The sequence below is a fragment of the Acipenser ruthenus genome, chromosome 6 (assembly GCF_902713425.1).
Source record: "Acipenser ruthenus chromosome 6, fAciRut3.2 maternal haplotype, whole genome shotgun sequence".
Lineage (NCBI taxonomy): Eukaryota > Metazoa > Chordata > Actinopteri > Acipenseriformes > Acipenseridae > Acipenser > Acipenser ruthenus.
Genome location: NC_081194.1, coordinates 566685 through 583907, shown reverse-complemented (window position 1 = coordinate 583907; position 17223 = coordinate 566685). Strand labels below are relative to the sequence as shown.

Here is a 17223-nt window from a genome sequence, read left to right as displayed (position 1 = left end):
ATAGGTAACAAGCTCAGGTGTGTCTTATTAAACTTGTAGTAAAGCCAGGAATGGATCAGACTGCTATGCAATGGGAGTGTTATTTGCAGCCCTGCAGATTGCAAAGACCTCTGTACTTCTGCAGCAGGCTTTGAGAGTATTAGGTTCCCTCTTCTTGAATCTAACCCTAACTGCTTCCTGGACAAAGATCAGTCCAGACTGGCGCTCTCTCCAGTGCATCTAACCCTAACTGCTTCCTGGACAAAGATCAGTCCAGACTGGCGCTCTCTCCAGTGCATCTAACTCTAACTGCTTCCTGGACAAAGATCAGTCCAGACTGGCGCTCTCTCCAGTGCATCTAACTCTAACTGCTTCCTGGACAAAGATCAGTCCAGACTGGCTCTCTCTCCAGTGCTGGTTCTATCCGATTGTTATAAATACAGTTGCAGCCTCTGTTGCGTTGACTTCTCATTTGCAGTCCAATCCAGGTGTTTTCTAAAGAGTAATGTGACGACTGCAGTGACTCCTGGGAGACTGTCCACCATTGTGTTTATTTTATTATTTTCAGTTTTTTAAAACTTGTTTTTATGGAGGTGAAGAATGCCAAGTTAGGTTTGTTAACATTTGACGTCTGATTACGCTTGCACCCCGATTTTAACATTGGTCTTGGATGACCGTACCTTAAATAACATTGTGCTCATCAAGGTCTCTGAAACCGGGCATGTAGGCCCACATTTTGAAAGGTTTGCGCACCGCGCAGGGGTTATGCTTATGCTCGTCGCAAATGGCCGTTATGCGCAAAATGTGCTACATTTGAAATTTCTTTTTGCGTGCCACAGTCCGTTTTGCGCTGTGCACAAATATAATGTATGCATAGCACAATTTGGCGGGAGTGGCCGGCAATTTGCGAGATCAAGCCATGTTTGAAAGTCTGCGCCAAGCACAAAACCAGTCTAAAAAGCAAGCCTTAACTCCGCGCACATCACTCCAGCACTCACTCACCCAATCACTGAAGTGAAACGCAGGCGCTTTCCGAGGTGCTACAGCAATGGAAAACACCCAGCGATCATACAAGGCTCCGTCCACATCTATGTAATGATTATATTCAAAAGAACGATTGTGACAGCAGCATCACTAGTGTTAATACATTTTTTAAAAAATAAACAGGGAAGCTGCAATCATGATCGTTCTTTCGGACCGAAAGAAAAGTAATCACTTTCCCAAGCATTGCTCGGTGCTGAAAGAATTACTCCCAAAACAGAATCACGAGTACAGCACGGTATCATAGTACATATCGTCGGAATGTAACATAGACCGAGCCAGCAGATCCTAAACACTACCTGTATAATGCAGGAACGCTTTACTTTAATAGACACATACAGCAGTATATCAACCCTAGATCGATCAAGCAACAGTTTGCACCTCCTTACCGTGCATTCACATAGATTTCAATATCAAAGACACTGCGTATACAGTAGTAGGCTAGGCTACTGGTGACTGTATTGATTAATTGTATTGGCGTTTTGAATGTAAAGTTAATGTACGAAAGGTGCTCCTTTCTTATTCCACTGCCCGTTCAGCCTTTTTTTATTTAAGTTGAATTAATTGCCCCCCAGGTTTGTCAAGCAAGTATATATATATATATATATGCTATAAAAAAACCAGGTGATTCCAGATGGATTATTAATATTATTAATTATTGTTGTTGTTAATGTATGTATCTATGTTCTTATAACAGACACCCTTATCCAGGGCAAGTTCTTGTAAAAAAAAAACACAAAAATCAGATCAGTCCAGACACGGAGCAATAGTGGTTTGATAAGCAGGATCAGGGCTAATACTGAGAAAGAAAAAATAAATAAATGGATGATGTAACAGAAAACAAGAAAGTCAAAAAATGTAAATGAATTAGAATAGTTAACATTGTGTGACAGCTGTCAAACTTATGGAGTCAGAAGAAGAGAAACCATTAACTCACTTCCCAGCAAACAGCACAGCATAGACACATCTGTTTGAATTCTGTAGAATCTGTGCTGGCCCTTTAAATATTTAGCTTATTAGCCATGCTAATGCCTGTGATAATGGTAAACATTAGATACAACTGTATGCATGTGCGCAAATTTCATATGTTTAAGCACAAAATTATTTGATTTGCTCTGAAGGCCAAATTTGAATGAAAATGGCTAAGTTTTGCGATAAGCGTGACAGGCTTGCAATGCGCAGAATGTTTCCATTACGTGTGTTTAGCTAAGTGCCCTATCCTCAGCAACACTGGCAAAGGCACGCAGTGCCCAAGGGCTCAATCCGTAATATATCCCTGTAGTTGCATCTCCAGAGGCTCCCATTCCTTCTCATGCCCCTCCCCCGGTAATTCCACACTCGGGTATAAGGACACTGCTTTATTTCTCATTGATATCAGAAGCATACTCTGACACCCACGATCTGCATTCCATGCTGTTGACTAAGCCATACAGGTGTGGTAGGAGCAGGGAGCATGGTGAGTGGGGGGCAGCTGGAAGGGGCTTTCAGCAGGAGCATGAGTAAGGGATACACATGTGCAGACTGCATCCACAGGCAGCGTTCTTGTCCAGCTTCATGCTGAGATTCCCGTCTTATGGGCTTCCAAATAGAGTAGTGTTTTCAGCATTGTGGGTTAGGCCTGGTGTGTGTGATTTATTACCATATGTGTTGAAATACCGTCGGAGAAGACACTCATAATTTCCACATCATGTTGACGAATATGTACCAGTCTTAATCATAGTTTTGTCAATAGCAATTTAATAGTTGTATAGATCTGGCAGTTTTCAAACCGGTCGCATCACCTCTGTGTCGCTTCTGGTGTGTGTGGTCGTGTCTAGGGATGTCACGACATTAACTTTTTCATTATCGCGATATATTGAGTATCGCGATATTACATGTCCGATTTTTGAAGTAACCCTAATTGCAGTTTTTCCCCCCATTTTTTTCTGAAAGGAAACAACATCATCAATATTATGAGACTCTCAAGAAACAGATTTGGAGCAATTTAAGTATTCTTTTCAGTTGTGTCTTAATATTTGTACAATCTTAAAGGTTTTATTATTTCTGAAAAAGGAGGGTGAACTTTGCACTCGCTTCAAAGTGGGGCTCTTCGTGTTCTTAAAAAATGAATATATCTCTAAAAACAAGCACCTTTTATGGAAATCAGAATCATCAATTTGGGTCTGTTTTAATATACCCACAATTTTATTTTTATGTTTATGCTACTAAAATACCCAAACTAATGTCTTATTCAGTTATTCCCACTCAAGCATCATTCTTACAGTAGCTACATAGGACTTAATACCCTTGAAAAATGCACATTTTCACTAACAATTTGGATAGTTAAAAAGGCATATTTAAAGTTATTGCATTTAAAAAATAAAGTTCTTAAAAAATATTTAATAACCCCCCACAAATTAAGGAAACAAGTATGATACTCAGACTCCTATAGTATTGCTCAGCTGTGCACTGTCTGATCCTTGTGCACCTGAATATTTAAACTAAAATAAAGTATCCAGTGTTATACAATCCTAATCTTTTGCAGTACTAGCTAAGTACTAAAAACTTAGTCGCCTTTCACTTCCATTGGAAGATGCAGTTCCCACTGTCTCTGTAGAGTGAGGGGTGAAGATCACAGAGGTGGACAAACATGCTGCATGTATTTCCATTTATTGCAGCCATTTATTTCTTCCAGGTTCGGCACACTGGGAAGCCGTTCTCGATTACCACGCAGTCTGCGTTCTTTTTGAAGCGCTGATGATTTTTTTTTTTTTTTTTTTGCTGCACTGCTTGCCTGACTGTCATTTGATTGACATTTGTTTCTTCTTTTTTTTAAATTTATTTTGCATCACTTCTTTGACGTTGCTTTTTCAGGCATGCTTTTCCATGTGCCTCGCACTTCATATCTATACAGGCGCGCACGCTTCCACAATGCTCAAATCACGGCCAACAAATATGCATGGCTGAGTTTAGTAAACTAGTGGTGAGGAAAAGTAAAATATTAGCTGTTAAGTCCAAAAATGTATATTTGATTTGTTTTTACAGCTGGGCCTGTATTTTTTAAATGTATTATTTTTATAATTGTCCAAGCAGTGGGGCATTAAGGATATTTTAGTGAATTACAATTATGACTGAATTAAGGGCTAATTGTACAGCTGCTTTTTATTTTTAATTTTAGCCCCAGTTTAGACTATTCCATGGATATTATACTTGCTTAATGACACATTTGATCCGAACCTGTACAATGAAGCAGTGGTTTTACAGCAGTGTAAATCCACAATACAAGTGAAGTCAGAACACTGTGTGAGTTATAGTAATATCGCAGTATATACCATCATACCTTGACACCCCTAGTCGTGTAGCAGCATCTCGTCGCCCAATGAAAATTCGCATTGTCGCTGGTGTGTGGCGCCCTCTAGTGTTTACCAAACCCTGGTCAATTCCAATTGTAATTGTGCCGTTTCTAATTTGTTGCAGTTACAGTGTACTTTGTTGCAGTTACAGTGTACTTTGTTGCAGTTACAGTGTACTTTGTTGCAGTTGCAGTGTACTTTGTTGCAGTTGCAGTGTACTTTGTTGCAGTTACAGTGTACTTTGTTGCAGTTACAGTGTACTTTGTTGCAGTTGCAGTGTACTTTGTTGCAGTTGCAGTGTACTTTGTTGCAGTTGCAGTGTACTTTGTTGCAGTTGCAGTGTACTTTGTTGCAGTTACAGTGTACTTCACTGCAGTTACAGTGTACTTCACTGCAGTTAGTGTCATTGTGGTTGAACCCTGGAATTGTCATTGTGATTATACCATATAAAGGATCGATTTACAGTTCACTTACGCATCTATTAGTCATTCAATCATTCTTGTATTTTCAACCGCTTTTGGTCACCCCATTTGTTTGAAAGAAAGTTCTATAGTGTTATTTATTTATTTAGCAGACGCCTTTATCCATGGCACCTTACAGAGACTAGGGTGTGTGAACTTTGCATCAGCTGCAGAGTCACTTGCAATTACATCTCAACCGAAAGACGGAGCACAAGGAAGTTAAGTGACTCGCTCAGGGTCACACAGGGATTTGAACCACACAGCCTCCTATATAGTATGTTTCTGTATTTGTACGTGGGGTTGTTGCTGGCTTATTTAGAATAAACAGTAAACATGTTCGTGTGTGTTGTTGTTGTTGTTGTTGTTGCTGGTTATTTAGAGTAAACAGTAAACATGTTCATGTGTGTTGTTCATTTTACTTTGTTGTATTTACTGCATCATAATTGTAGTTGAACAAAATAGCATTGTAATTGTAAATTCAGCGAGCAATTCTGCTGTAATAGTTCTTGTAATTCTCATTGCTCCAGGTCTGGTGGTTACACAGTGGTAAGTGTACTCTGTCAGCAAATGCATTTCGTATTCAGTATTTCTTGACACTGTTTTTCATGTGCAGTAACATGTTTAAATCTCGATTCGTTAGCCTCTTTCCAAAACCAATTCTGTGACAATACAGTACTCCCAGGAAAAGTGTAGATATTGATTTGTGCAGTCTCTTAAACTAATATGAAAAGATTCCTTGCTGTATGTATCGGAGATAAGAAGAGTCCTACTGCATACCAGTTTCACCCAATCCAAGCTTTAATATATGCTTGATTAGCCACAGTGTAGAGGTAACAAGCTCAGGTGTGTCTTATTAAAACATAGGAATGGATCAAACTGCTATGCAGTGTGTCTTGTTTCCATCGCTGTGGCTGTTCCTATGCCATGTTGGCATGGTATTTAATGCTCTTACCCTGTGAAATAAAGAAGTAGTGATAAATGTGTGCCTCATGTTTATTTTTTTGTTCCAGATTACGTGTTCTTTGAGAACTCTTCCAGTAACCCGTACCTCATCCGAAGAATAGAAGAACTCAACAAGGTACGGGCTTTAAATAATGCATTCCAGTAGAATCATGCAGAGCATTTCTGGCTCCATACACGATGGGTATGAATATAATAAGAATAATAATAATCTTCATTTACTATAGCGCCTTGCACAATAATTATTGCCGCAAAGCACTTCACATGAATAAAAACGCTGACAAATATTAATAAGAGAATGCAAGAAAAACAACTAAAACAAAAACACAGAACAGTAAAACAAGGCAGAGAATAAAAGGAGCATCATTTTAGCATAAAAACACTACATTCTAAAAGTGTGTTTTTAATCTTGTTTTAAAAGCAGTGACACTTGGTGCTTCCCATACAGAGCTAGGCAGTTTTGGGGCCCTATAACTGAATTCTCTACTACCTGTGTTTTTTTATATTTTATTTTTTTATTTGTGGGACAGTAAGCAACCTGGCATCCTGTGATCTGAGTGGGCAACTAAACCTGCTTGAGGTGGTGCTCAACACACTGTATCTGCACACCATAGCAACTCAACCTGCTTGAGGTGGTGCTGAACACACTGTATCTGCACACCATAGCAACTCAACCTGCTTGAGGTGGTGCGGAACACACTGTATCTGCTCACCATAGCAACTCAACCTGCTTGAGGTGGTGCTGAACACACTGTATCTGCTCACCATAGCAACTCAACCTGCTTGAGCTGGTGCTGAACACACTGTATCTGCTCACCATAGCAACTCAACCTGCTTGAGGTGGTGCGGAACACACTGTATCTGCTCACCATAGCAACTCAACCTGCTTGAGGTGGTGCTGAACACACTGTATCTGCTCACCATAGCAACTCAACCTGCTTGAGGTGGTGCTGAACACACTGTATCTGCTCACCATAGCAACTCAACCTGCTTGAGGTGGTGCTCAACACACTGTATCTGCTGGTCTACATTTCCATGCTAGGTGACTGTAGTTTTAGATTTGTAGCCGTGTCTGGGAGTGGACAGTGTGTTACTGTTTCTATTCCACAAAGGTAGTTTTAGCTGAAGGGACACAAGCTTCCTTTCTGAAATCTGCTTTTGAGTCTGTGAAATGAGTAATTCTGAATTGCCTTAAAGTTGTGTCCATCCATTCCGACTTGGCTGTAGAGTAATAGAACTTTATGGGAGGGATTCTCATTGGGGTCTTCTGATTCAAACACCAAGGCCTGCCTGGGCATTGGAAGAGCCAGCTGTTTCTCGACACGCGTAGCTTTCTGACCCTGGTGAAGATCAGTGTCAAGGGCTTTGCATGACTCTGAATTTGTGAGACCTTCCCAGGAATCGCCTGGAAATGAGATACTAATCGCAGCACTTTCACCCGGGTGGTCTTGCCACGGAGCAATAGAGAAATGGCCAGTGAGATCTCGCTCGGAGCCGGGAGCAGAACCCTGTGCTGTGTTTGTATAATCAACAATTCAGCATGTGCACCCCCACACACACAATCATACCCTAACCCTAACCCCCCCCTCACACAAACACACACACACACAATCATACCCTAAACCTACCCCCCCCACAATCATACCCTAACGCTACACCCCCCCACACACACAGTCATACCCTAACCCTAACCCCCCCCCACACACACACACACACTCATACCCTAACCCTAACACCCCCCCACACACACACACACAATCATACCTTAACACCCCCCCACAATCATACCCTAACGCTACGCTACACCCCCCCCCACACACACAGTCATACCCTAACCCTAACCCCCCCCCACACACACACTCATACCCTAACACTAACACCCCCCCTCACACACACACACACAATCATACCTTAACACCCCCCCACAATCATACCCTAACGCTACGCTACACCCCCCCCACACACACAGTCATACCCTAACCCCCCCCCACACACACACACACTCATACCCTAACCCTAACACCCCCCCACACACACACACACAATCATACCTTAACACCCCCCCACAATCATACCCTAACGCTACGCTACACCCCCCCCACACACACAGTCATACCCTAACCCCCCCCCACACACACACTCATACCCTAACACTAACACCCCCCCTCACACACACACACACAATCATACCTTAACACCCCCCCACAATCATACCCTAACGCTACGCTACACCCCCCCCACACACACAGTCATACCCTAACCCTAACCCCCCTCCACACACACACACTCATACCCTAACCCTAACACCCCCCCTCACACACACACACACAATCATACCCTAACACCGCCCCCACAATCATACGAGAACATTTGAATTGGCTACATCAGAGATGTTCATTTATTTATATTTATACACATTTGTGCAGCCGGGGCGTGAACGCAGAGTCCTGCCTCTGTGCGGCCGGGGCGTGAACGCAGAGTCCTGCCTCTGTGCGGCCGGGGCGTGAACGCAGAGTCCTGCCTCTGTGCGGCCGGGGCGTGAACGCAGAGTCCTGCCTCTGTGCGGCCGGGGCGTGAACGCAGAGTCCTGCCTCTGTGCGGCCGGGGCGTGAACGCAGAGTCCTGCCTCTGTGCGGCCGGGGCGTGAACGCAGTGTCCCGGAGCTCATTGAGGTGCTAAAGGGCAGCGACGATCTCCTTCAGTGCAGGGCTTTTAGAAGCCTCTGAAACTGTCATTGAGAAAATAAAGGGTTTTGTTTCCAGAAAAAACAAATGAAACATTTTACCATGCTTGCTTTGTATATCCGGACCCACGCAGTTACATCGACACTGCAGAATAAATGAACCCTCTTGGGGGACAGGCTGCACTTTTAATTGACTAATTTGGATGCCGAACAGTCAGAGCATGGTTGGCTTCCTTTCCAAAGGTAGTGGTGTGCTTTTTTTTTGGCTTGGAATTCAAAGCGCAATATGGTGTGTCTTTAGAAGATCTAGACTTTTATTACAGAAGATTCAGTGTCTTGTATATGAATGAACATCTGATGTAGCTAATAAATAATATATATATATATATATATATATATATATATATATATATATATATATATATATATATATATATATATATATAGCCTACTATATCAATTGATCATATATTCCGGGGGCACATGTGTTCAGTATACAGTCGACAGGATTTTACAGATAGGAATTTAGATCTAACGTCTCATTAAGACCATTAGACTCAACCGTGTTTAAAGTATGGATCCAGAAGGCTTCCCCCCCTTCCTAATAATTTGACGATATTACTACCTCTTATCATTGGCGGAGGAAGATTCGATACGATAATTAAGACAATAGCGATACCTGTTGAAATGAGGGAGACTACAATCTGAATTGCTGGCACCGCACACCGGCAGCTACAGCGATACAAATATAAACATGATGGATAGTGTCATTGTTATAAAAAAAATAAATTAAATAAACTTTCGAACCCCTCCGGGTCCCTCTGAGTGCGTGGGCCCGAGTGCAGCTGCTCCTGCTGCTCCTGCTGCTGCTGCTCCGCCACTGCCTCTTACTGGTGTTGTTGCTTTTTCCATACCTATGAATTTGAGGTTCGATGAGGATCTGTGATTTAAAGCTTTGTAATGTCTAGCAATTGCATAATCCATGTTATTGTGTCTTATGCTGCTTTGTGTTGTGCAGTTCCGATTTTCAAGTTACGTTTGTCCGACAGAGACAAGACCGCACAGGCATTTAAGCATGCAGATTATATCTGTAGAGTTACAGTTCATAACATTTTTTATAGGAAATTTGCGTCCCGAATGCGGGCGAGTAAGATATTTTATATTATATGTGTTGGAACAGTGGACGCATCTACCACAAAGGTAATTACCTTGTATATCTGCTTCATTAAGCCAGTTACCATCAGATCGTACCTTATATGAAGACCAATGAGCATTCTACAGAAGTTAGAGATAAAGTAATACAAATGCATAGATTATGGAAAGGGGACAAAATAATATCCAAGTGTTTGGATATCCCAGTGAGTACAGTTGGATCAATAATCAGGAAGTAGAAGCTGCATCACACCACCCAGGCACTGCCAAGAAAAGGCTGTCCCTCAAAACTCAGCGCTCAAACAAGGAGACTTGTGAGAGAAGCCACAGAGAGGCCAACAATCACTTTGAAGGAGCTACAGAGTTCAGTGGCTGGGAGTGGAGTAATGGTGCACCAGTCAACCATATCAAGAGCTCTGCATAACACTGGCCTGTATGGGAGGGTGGCAAGAAAGAAGCCGTTACTCAAAAAGTACCATCTGAAAGCACGTCTGGAGTTTTCCAGAAACCTTGAGTGACCCAGCTGCGATGTGGGAAAAGGTTTTGTGGTCAGATGAGACCAAGATAGAGCTTTTTGGCCAAAACTCAAAGCGCTTTGTGTGGCGCAAACCTAACACTGCCCGTGCCTCAAGACACACCTTCCCTACAGTGAAGTATGGTGGTGGCAGCATCATGCTGTGGGGATGCTTCTCATCAGCAGGGACTGGGCATCTTGTTAAAATTGAAGGAAGAATGGATGGAGCAAAATACAGGGAAATACTGCAAGAGAACCTGCTTCAGTCCGCTAAAAAACTGAAGCTTGGGAGGAAATTCACCTTTCAGCAGGACAATTATCCCAAGCACAAGGCCAAAGCAACATTGGAGTGGCTCAAGAACAAAAAGGTGAATGTCCTACAGTGGCCCAGTCAAAGTCCTGAGCTCAATCCCATTGAGAATCTGTGGCACTATTTGAAATTTGCGGTCCACAAGCGTCGTCCAACCAACCTGAACAACCTGGAGCAAATCTGCCAAGAAGAATAGGTCAAAATCACTCCGACACTGTGTGCAAAGCTGGTACATACTTACCCCAAAAGACTTAAAGCTGTTATTGCAGCGAAAGGTGGCTCTACCAAATATTAATGTGTGGGGGTTGAATACTTATGCAAGCAAGATATTTCAGTTTTTTTATTTCTTAAAAATATTTCCCAACATAAAACCAATGTCACCTTACAATAATTGATTTTGAGTTTCAGTGTTTTAAAATAAAATATCAAACAGAACAAAATTTCAATGTACCATTTGTAATTCAGTAATATGAGAGAATTGGTCAGGGTTCTGAATACTTTTGCAAGGCACTGTGTTTGTGTGTGTGTGTGTGTGTGTGTGTGTGTGTGTGTGTATATATATATATATATATATATATATATATATATATATATATATATATATATATATATATATATATATAGGCTGTCACTCAATTTAACATTTTTGTTCGGTTAATTTTTGGGCATTAGTTGATTAATCGGTAGTTTCATCCCTGCACATTTTTAATAAAGGTAACAATCTTATAGTGGCTGACCTGAATATTAATACATAAAAAAAAAAAAAAATTGAATGTAAAATAACATAAGCCCAATGGGAATTTGGTCATTATAAAAGTGTTTTTATTTCAGTAAATAACACATTTTCACAGAAAAACGTCAATCCATAAAGAGTTTAATAGCAAAATATAATGCACAGCAACTGAGAATGGATTTATTTTTTTTTGTCTTACAAACATACCGTATATAACACTTCCAAAAAAAAAATTCAGGACCATGAAACTGGTAAACATTATTATTATTTATTTCTTAGCAGGCGCCCTTATCCAGGGCGACTTACAATTGTTACAAGATATCACATTATACATTATTTCACATTATACAGATATCACATTATTTTTACATACAATTACCCATTTATACAGTTGGGTTTTTACTGGAGCAATCTACGTAAAGTACCTTGCTCAAGGGTACAACAGCAGTGTCCCCCACTGGGGATTGAACCCACAACCCTCCGGTCAAGAGTCCAGACCCCTAACCACTACTCCTTACTGCTGCCCCAAACATTGGTTAAAGCAACTCTCCTACCCATGTTCCTCAATCTAAAACTAGTAAAAATCAGTATACATAAACACCTGGAACAGCAATGTAATATTAACAGTACTAACATCAGTAAAACAATACGTTATCGCTCAGCTGTAACACTAGCAAAAGACATTAACTTGCCTGAAACCATGCAAGGCCAAATTAAGGAATCGTGAAAAATAAATGCTGCACTGCAGAGTCAACTGTTGAAATTAACTTTGTACATCCAACTTAAACATAAAAACTCCCTTTTGACCAACAACTGAACATCCGAACTGACGCGGGAAGCCTTCTCTTATGCATTCTTTGAGCAGGGGATGTTAGGCAATGGAGTTCTAAATGCCCAGCCAAAAAAAAACTGCCTGATTTTTAAATTGATTAATCGGTCTGATTTAATATATATTATATAAAAAAAGTGTTTAATGCCAACAATTATGTGATCGCGGCATGCCAGTTATTTGTGTGTTTTTTTCTGTCTGAAATTGCTGGTAGTTTTATAGATGGAGCGCAACAGTAAATTGCACACACAAAATTGTGAGTAGACCGCATGCAGTTACTGCAACGTGATAGGGGAGACATGTTCACTTGGAAACTGTTTCAGTAAATGCAGTTTTTTTTGTCTTGTATTGTAAGTACTAAGTTAACTATATTTAATTTGCTTTATTTCAGACCACGAACGGCAACGTTGAAGCGAAGGTGGTCTGCTTCTACAGGAGACGAGACATTTCAAACAGTCTAATACAGCTCGCGGATAAGCATGCAAGTAAGTGCAGGCGTTCCCTTAACCCTGGATTCTGTGTAGTGTTCAGCCACGCCATTTACAAGCAGAAGGATAAATATCCTCCAACGCTACATCTTACCAAAGAAAAAAACTGTTGGTCAAATAAAATAAAGAGAATGCTGCCTGAAATTGTGTGAAGTGGAGGTTTGTACAGCAGGTGAATGTGATACGCTCGGGAGTCCTGGTCTGGGCAGTGCACCCCACTCGGGAGTCCTGGTCTGGGCAGTGCACCCCACTCGGGAGTCCTGGTCTGGGCAGTGCACCCCGCTCGGGAGTCCTGGTCTGGTCTGGGCAGTGCACCCCACTCGGGAGTCCTGGTCTGGTCTGGGCAGTGCACCCCGCTCGGGAGTCCTGGTCTGGTCTGGACAGTGCACCCCACTCTGGAGTCTTGGTCTGGACTGGGCAGTGCACCCCACTCGGAAGTCCTGGTCTGGTCTGGGCAGTGCACCCCGCTCGGGAGTCCTGGTCTGGTCTGGACAGTGCACCCCACTCGGGAGTCCTGGTCTGGTCTGGGCAGTGCACCTCACTCGGGAGTCCTGGTCTGGTCTGGTCTGGGCAGTGCACCCCACTCGGGAGTCCTGGTCTGGTCTGGGCAGTGCACCCCACTCGGGAGTCCTGGTCTGGTCTGGGCAGTGCACCCCACTCGGGAGTCCTGGTCTGGTCTGGACAGTGCACCCCGCTCGGGAGTCCTGGTCTGGTCTGGGCAGTGCACCCCGCTCGGGAGTCTTGGTCTGGTCTGGGCAGTGCACCCCGCTCGGGAGTCTTGGTCTGGTCTGGGCAGTGCACCCCGCTCAGGAGTCCTGGTCTGGGCAGGTCATTCCACCACTGCGGGGCGAGGGTGGAGAAGGAGCGGGCTCTGGAGGCAGGGGAGCGTAGAGGAGGTAGAGCCAGTCTTCTAGTGCAGGAGGAGAGGAGAGGTCGAGTGGGGGTGTAGGGAGAGATGAGGGTCTGGAGGTAGCTGAGTGCAGTCTGGTCAAGGCATCTGTAGGCTAGTACAAGAGTCTTGAACTGGATGCGAGCGGTGATTGGGAGCCAGTGGAGTGAGCGGAGCAGTGGAGTTGCGTGGGAGAAGTTAGGCAGAGGGAACACTAGGCGAGCAGAGGAGTTCTGGATGAGCTGGAGCGGACGGGTGGCGGACGCAGGGAGGCCAGCCATGAGGGAGTTGCAGTAGTCTATGCGAGAGAGTATCAGGGCCTGGACCAGGAGCTGGGTGGCGTAGTTGGTAAGGAAGGGTCAGATTATAGTGCCTTTTAAATATACAATTTACTACAAGGACATAACCACAAGCTACGGAATGCCATCATGTAAAGGACAAGAACAAACACAAACAAAATACATTATCCAGTGTGCATCACCACAACTTAATTAGTCCCACTTTCAGACACGTACAGTAAGTAGTATGTTAAACATGTGTTTGATTTAATGGTACTGAAGGAACTAGTACTGGGAATGATGCTGGTGACTTGCATGGGCCCCAGTCCTGCAAGCATGAAGGTCTTCTTGTGTGGTTTGTATCACGTCAACACTAACGAAGTGTGTAGGTGGCACAGTGAATCAATGCACTGGTCTTGGTTTGAGACACAGCGAGTCGATGTACTCACCTGAGTTTTAGATGCAGTGAGTCAATGTACTCACCTGAGTTTGAGGCACAGTGAGTCAATGTACTCACCTGGGTTTGAGATGCAGTGAGTCAATGTACTCACCTGGGTTTGAGACGCAGTGAGTCAATGTACTCACCTGGGTTTGAGACGCAGTGAGTCAATGTACTCACCTGGGTTTGAGACGCAGTGAGTCAATGTACTCGCCTGGGTTTGAGATGCAGTGAGTCAATGTACTAGCCTGGGTTTGAAATAGTCTGGGGTGCAGGACTTACAAGTGAAGAGTTTGGATTTCCTCAGATGAGAAGGGAGAGCTTCTGTGCTTCAAGATTGCGGAATCCATTGTCACCTCATAGCAGAAGTGCTACATCGTTTAACGGATTGTCCGCATCAAGCTCTCTACAGGTGAGGGTCAATGGTGTTGACTGGGCTATTCCACTATTCCAAGTGAAACAAGTGAGGAAACAGCTGCTAGGATCGTTCTCCAGTCTTAAGAAAAACAGCAATCTTCACAAACCCAGGCAGCTAGAGCTCAGTCCCAATAACTGAATAATCTGTTTGTGCTGCTGCACTGCACAGGCTGGGGTTGACCAGGCGTGTGTATATGCATGTAAGTGTGTGTGCAGCTTGGCACAGCCCTGGGGATGCAGTCTGTGCAGTGTGTACGGTGCGACTGGTTCTGTGTTTAACATGTCTGCTTTGCTGTCGTGTTCAGAGGACCTGGAAGAGGAGAAGCGGAGCCCCAGCGCACCCGAGCTGACGGAGAAACACAAGCACCAGCTGAGACACCGGGAGCTCTTCCTGTCGCGGCAGTACGAGTCGCTGCCAGCCACTCACATCAGGTACGAGCAATCGCTCGCAGAGACAGGCACGCATCGGGTACGAGCAATCGCTCACAGAGACAGGCACACGCATCAGGTACGAGCAGTCGCTCACAGAGACAGGCACGCATCGGGTACGACAGAGCCACTCCCATCAGGTACGAGCAATCGCTCACAGAGACAGGCACGCATCGGGTACGAGCAATCGCTCACAGAGACAGGCACACGCATCAGGTACGAGCAGTCGCTCACAGAGACAGGCACGCATCGGGTACGAGCAATCGCTCACAGAGACAGGCACACGCATCAGGTACGAGCAGTCGCTCACAGAGACACACAAACACACCCATCAGGTACGAGCAATCACTCACAGATGGGCACACCCATCAGGTATGAGCAATCGCTTACAGAGAGACAAACACACACACCCACCCATCAGCTATGAGCAGTCGCTCACAGACAGACACACACACACACATCCCCATCAGGTACAAGCAATCACTCAGACACACACATTGGGTTCGAAGTAAAATAGAAATATTAAGTCTAACCTATAACTTGTCTTTTGTTAATTTTAAATATATAATTTGGTTGCGGAAGGTTTTCTGTCTGTGCCCCGATGATTTCAGACATTGTGCTACCCTGCACTTAGCCACGCTTTCCTTTGGCACACAGTCACAGACACACCCTCAGCCTCACTCCTCCGCTGAGCGCTTTGTTTAGCCAGTGTGCTGCCCTCCTCCAGCAATCCAGGCTGCTGCTGTTTCCTCTCGACGGTTTTTCAAAACTTCTTTGGTAATCGGATTTCCGTGTTTTGATCTGGATTATATTGTGCAATTGGGTTTTTCAAAACATCGAAATGCAGTCAGGATTATTGTGATCAGGATTTTGTTATCTGATCGCACTCTTAATCACGATTAAATGTTGCAATTGGGTTTTTCAGGATTTAAAGAGGAGATCAGGATTACTTTGATCCAAAATACCAGGATTATTATTGTGATCCACTGTGGAGGTGGATTTAGCTTTTAAATGATCATAGAACATTGATATTTTGTTTGAATTGTCATAGCAAACACACGCTGTATGTCCAAATAGAGTGTTCAAATATAATATTTTCACATTTTATTTAAGTTTTGTATCCATGCAAGCAAAAAGGAAAACATGTATTTAGTGGTATAGCTTTAATGAAAAAGCATAAGCCTTCACATACGCCTCCTTAAAACTCATCTGAGAGATGCTGGACTCCCGACCGACGAGGAAGACGATGACAATGTCTAAAAACACATATCCTTTTTTTCAAACTTTTTTTTATTTTTATTCAATTTAGGTTTAGTTATTTAATTTCTGTTAAGTTGACATAAATAAAATAACCATTATTTGCATTCGTTATATGTGCACTAACATTAACCCTTTGCGTTCCATTTATTAATCGCGCGTCAGGCACGCCAGGAATAATTAATTTTCACACGCGCAGTTAATTTTATACGCGCTGTTTAAAAGTATTTTTTTTCACAGTCAAACGGGTTTAAATGGCCCTGCATATCAACAAAGCACACACTAGGCATCTCCAGCCCCTCCCCAGCCTTTTGTTTGCTATAGCGTTCAGCTGTGTAAGAAATAAATAATAATAATAATAATAATAGTCGTACATACCGATCGATCATCTCCAGATCACTCGTTTTATCACCAAACTCCTCAATAATGCGATCCAAGTCATTATTTTATTACTCTAACATCTGAAAAAAGCTCTGCAAATGTCCATGATAGTCTCAGTGCGCTGACGCACTTAGCCAGCTTGTTTATTATGGACGCCCATTATCTGATACCTGATACCATGTATGACTATTCATGAAATACGCCTTTTTTTTTTTTTTTCCTGACTTGTCTCGGCTCCTGTCGCTACCACTCGGCAATTGAATGGTTTTCTCGGCTTTTTCCGGAGAAAAAACGACTAAACACCCGTTTATTGCGTTGCTATAATGATGTCGGACCCAGTCCGACAAAGGACCTGTGAGGAATAATTGCTATGTCGGACCCAGTCCGACAATGGACCGCAAAGGGTTAATGCCTTGATTTAGTCTTTTCAAATAATGAAGACAGAATAACTAAAACAGAGGTCAGAGAACCATTGGCAAACTCAGACCACAACATGGTCTCATTTGAAGTGCTTTTTAAAACCCAAAAAGTAATGACTAAAACTAAGGTTTACAATTTTAGAAAAGCAAACTATGAAGGTACTATGAAACAGAGACTGACAAAAGTAGATTGGAGTAAAATAGAGAAAACATCCACAGAAAAAGGATGGCT

The 17223-nt window shown here is 43.1% G+C and overlaps 1 protein-coding gene across 1 annotated transcript in view; it reads left to right on the top strand.

Moving 5' to 3' along the window:
• The window catches only part of LOC117410602 (metastasis-associated protein MTA3-like), a 63885-nt gene that overhangs the window by 1489 nt on the left and 45173 nt on the right, over positions 1 to 17223 (top strand). The window contains exons 2-4 of the mRNA XM_059024809.1: positions 5824 to 5891; positions 12386 to 12479; positions 14811 to 14937. Of these exons, the coding sequence (XP_058880792.1) occupies positions 5824 to 5891; positions 12386 to 12479; positions 14811 to 14937 (289 nt within the window). The remainder of the gene's footprint in view (positions 1 to 5823; positions 5892 to 12385; positions 12480 to 14810; positions 14938 to 17223) is intronic.